The sequence below is a fragment of the Sinocyclocheilus anshuiensis genome, unplaced genomic scaffold (genome assembly GCF_001515605.1).
Source record: "Sinocyclocheilus anshuiensis isolate Anshui unplaced genomic scaffold, SAMN03320099.WGS_v1.1 scaffold922, whole genome shotgun sequence".
In the NCBI taxonomy this organism is placed as follows: Eukaryota; Metazoa; Chordata; class Actinopteri; order Cypriniformes; family Cyprinidae; genus Sinocyclocheilus; species Sinocyclocheilus anshuiensis.
In genome coordinates this window covers 626,696-630,688 of record NW_015539883.1, presented here as the reverse complement: position 1 = coordinate 630,688, position 3,993 = coordinate 626,696, and the positions used below count along the sequence as shown (strand labels likewise).

The 3,993-nt window shown below is 35.8% G+C and overlaps 1 protein-coding gene across 2 annotated transcripts in view; it reads right to left on the bottom strand.

The window, feature by feature from the left end:
- The window catches only part of LOC107685491 (regulator of G-protein signaling 14-like), a 12,099-nt gene that overhangs the window by 4,955 nt on the left and 3,151 nt on the right, over positions 1-3,993 (bottom strand). The window contains exons 3-7 of one of the 2 annotated variants that reach the window (XM_016482089.1): positions 3,882-3,966; positions 3,646-3,778; positions 2,971-3,007; positions 1,662-1,754; positions 1,418-1,561 (exon numbers count right to left, since the gene is read on the bottom strand). In XM_016482089.1, coding sequence (XP_016337575.1) covers positions 1,418-1,561; positions 1,662-1,754; positions 2,971-3,007; positions 3,646-3,778; positions 3,882-3,966 — 492 coding nt within the window. The remainder of the gene's footprint in view (positions 1-1,417; positions 1,562-1,661; positions 1,755-2,970; positions 3,008-3,645; positions 3,779-3,881; positions 3,967-3,993) is intronic. The other variant, XM_016482090.1, reaches the window with a different exon arrangement.

The window sequence follows — 3,993 nt, the reverse complement described above, 5'->3', positions numbered from 1 at the left end:
GAACTGCTCAAGTTCAGTTAAATTTGATGGTGACCATTTGTGGACTGCAGTCTTAAATTCATTCCACAGATTTTCAGTGGGGTTTAATTCTGGGCTCTGACTAGGTCATACAAGGACATTCACCTTTTTCTCCTTCAACCTCTGTGTGCTCAGTTTTGCTGTGTGCTTTGGGTCATTGTCATATTGGAAGGTAAATCTTCTTACCATTGACAACTGTCTGTTTAGTCTGTTGGGATATGTCTCTGTCTCTACTAACTTTACACATCTAGACTTTGCAATATTTGCCCACTCTTCTTTGCAGAACTGCTCAAGTTCAGTTAAATTTGATGGTGACCATTTGTGGACTGCAGTCTTAAATTCATTCCACAGATTTTCAGTGGGGTTTAATTCTGGGCTCTGACTAGGTCATACAAGGACATTCACCTTTTTCTCCTTCAACCTCTGTGTGCTCAGTTTTGCTGTGTGCTTTGGGTCATTGTCATATTGGAAGGTAAATCTTCTTACCATTGACAACTGTCTGGCAGAGGGCAGCATATTTTCCTCAAGAATTTGATGGTATTTTGCCAATCCATTTTTCCTTTTATTCTGACAAGTGCGCCAATCCTTTTTCCAACTCAATGATTGTTTATTTATTTATTTATTTATTGGTTTGTATGTTTGTTTGTTTCTTTGTTTATTTATTTATTTATTTATTGGTTTGTTTGTTTGTTTGTTTCTTTGTTTATTTATCTATTTCTGACATGTTGGTGTTATAGCTTTCACTTGGATGTGACAAATTGCACAGATTCAATACAGCTGGATAAAAACAAAAAACTGTGTCCGTCTTCATTTCAGACTGCAAATTATTTCAGACTTTAAAATTATTTTAAAGGGGGGTGATTCTTTTCTATATCCACTGTAGTTCAAGTCATGAAACTATTTTGAGTAGCTGATTGGTTCTTTTAAGCCGGCAACACAGTCAATTTATTCTTCCTGTTTACATTATTTATTTGCATCCCGACGTGGGCCAGAACAGTATTGTGTGCAATGACAATTTTCTTTAGCCCTCTTCCTCCCTAGCACCACCTGTCTGCTGTCTGCTGTCTTCTGCTGTGTTCTCACTACTGTACCTTGCAGCTGCAGCAGCATGTATCCTAATTTCTGTAATTCTGAACATGTTTCAGCAGTAAGCTTTCACTCATGCCAGCAACAGTGTAGCAGAAATTGTTCACCAAGAGCAATCCTACCTACATTCCATTCTTATAATTAAAATGCTGTTGAAATCTATTTTGAGAGTTGTCATGATTGAAAGTTTTACCAAACAACATAAAACCTATAGAGAACGACAGCAGACAAAAAATCATTAAAATATTAATGATTCATTTAAGATCAGAAAGAGTTAGCATATGGAATTACATTAGCATTTTGAATTACATACCTGTTGTTGGGCTTTTTGAAAGATGTCAGGATGAGGATTTTGTACATCTTTCTCCTCGACTCGTACCCTGTCATCTATGTTGATGGGAGACTTTGCATTGCTGGACAGGAAAGTGTTATAAATTGAGGACGCCTCTCTCTTAAGCTAGGGTAAGAAAACATGCATACTATTTCAGTTATTTGTAGGAATTAATAAAAAGAAGCAATGATAAAATAGTGGTTAGATATAATATACTGAGATTGACCTTCTCAGTTTGATGTGCAGGTATCTTGCGAAACTTTTCACATGCCAGCCAGTACAAGATGTTCTCAGCACTGACCTCAGATTTCAGAAATGCCTGTGGTGAATACAAACTACATTTTAATTTTGGGACACACTGTTTTTTTAATGCTAAGAATATGCCTCAAATCTAGATGAACTGCATGTGTTGGTGGGCATATTCACATCATAATTACCATCACCTGTATTATTATTATAAACAAGGCTATTTAATTTCTGGTTCTGGCTGGCTTCTCTGTTGGCCACCAAATGAAGAATTCACAGAGGTTTATCCATCTCAGAGCATTCTCACCTAAAAGCCTGAATGTTTCCTTTCCCCCACAAACTCTCTTCCAGCCCTCCCACTGAAATATTCTCTACACCTCCTCATTTCCCTATAATTACAGTGACTCATACCGTGTGCTGTTTTCCTCCACCCCTCATTTTTTTCCTGATTTTACACATTTCACAATGAATTGGGCTTGAATTACTTGCTCTGCCTGGTTGGTAAACAAATGAGAGTGCCGAGCAACATGGCAGCAGCTCTCAGCGGCGCTCTGTTTATTAAGATGTTAGTAAGTACAGAAATATATGATGTGTACACTTAGAAACTAGAAGTGAAGGCTTATTTCTAGGACACCACTTCTGCTTTTGTCTGCTGCGTAAGATAGTCAGCTTGCTGTATGTAATAAATCTTGGAAAACCACCAAGGAATGTTCTGAATTTTGATTTTCTTTCAAGTCAGCCCGTTTTTTTTTTAGGGCTGTCATTTGATTAATAATGATAATCAAATTAATTGCAAGATTTGCTAAGTTGCCTGTAGCAGCAGTTTAACGTTGAATTGCTTCAGTTGCTTTTGGCCACATTTAAACAGTTTTTTTTTTAAATATTAAATAGGACTAAATTAATGCATAAAACTGGCATTCTTAGATGTTATACATCAGGGGTGCCCAACCCTGCTCCTGGCGATCGACTGTCAGCTAAAGTATTAAATTTAGTCAAACTGAAATTAAAATAAATATAAATATTTATTCTATTATTTAATAATAGTGTTTGATTAGAGTTGGAGCTAAACTTTGCAGGACAGTCGATCGCCAGGAGCAGGGTTGGGCACCCCTGTTATACATAGTTCATTCAACCTTCCAGCCCAGTAAACTCAAGTGCTATTAGAAGAGCCATTTGTGAAATAATCCTTCACAGTAAACAAATCAATATCTACTCCTAAAATCCATTGACGTGTCGATAAATATTCACTCTCACTGCTGTGGCTATACAAATAGTGCTGTTTTACTCACTGTGAAGTAGCCTACGCCTGTTGGGTCCTCCAGGAGCCTTATATATATATATATATATATATATATATATAAATGAACTTGCAGAAAATATATTATTAAATATTAACGGAATAAAAAGCCACTTAAATACACCTTTAAGTGTACTTTGTAATCATGTCAAATTAAAATTTTACTTTAAAAGTACATTTAAATCATTATGTTTTAATATTTTTTGTCATGCTTCAAAAAGTTTTTTTTTGATTTGTTAATTAATATACTAAAGCACACTTAAAGTACTTTAATAATCATTTTAACTGTAGTGTGTTGTTCAATATTAAATGTAAAGGTAATATATTTTAAATGTACTAATTTGCAACTGCATCAATAAGTGTGTAATTACAAATATATCTAAATGCATGACATACAAGCTTCAAAAGAAATGACATTAGAGTATATTTTAGTTTACCATAAATGTTAGGCAGTACCCTTGAACCACATTTCAAAGACAACAGAATAAATTATGAAATTACATATAAAGATGTAGGCCTACTTGGTCAAAAAGCATAATAAACTATAATATAATTTAAACAATAATACTTTTTTAGTTTAATTGCAATTAACGTTCAGTTAAGTGTCTAAAATCAGAACAGCATACGCTGTTTACGTCCAGCGGATATTGTTGGGTCCTCCAGGAGCCTCTCAAAGCTGACGGCCCAGCTGGCCACCTGACCCACCCCTCTGCTCCCTTCACTGGGCACGGTGGGCAGACTGGTGTTACTGCTGGAGTACTGGGATACTGACCAATCATCAGTTTCCAGTACATTCAGTTCTATCACCCATTAGACAAAGAGGATGTTAAAGAGCACTGGCAGGTGAACGTAAAGCATTTGTATATTTTGTGAGAGTCTGTTTTAAGTACGGCATCACTTTACCTTGACATGTTAAATAAAGTGTGAAACTTTCAGGTAATGTGGGAGACTTTTTAAACTGTTCTGATGGTATCTGTGTGAATATGAACTACGCCATTCAACAGTAAGAGTATGG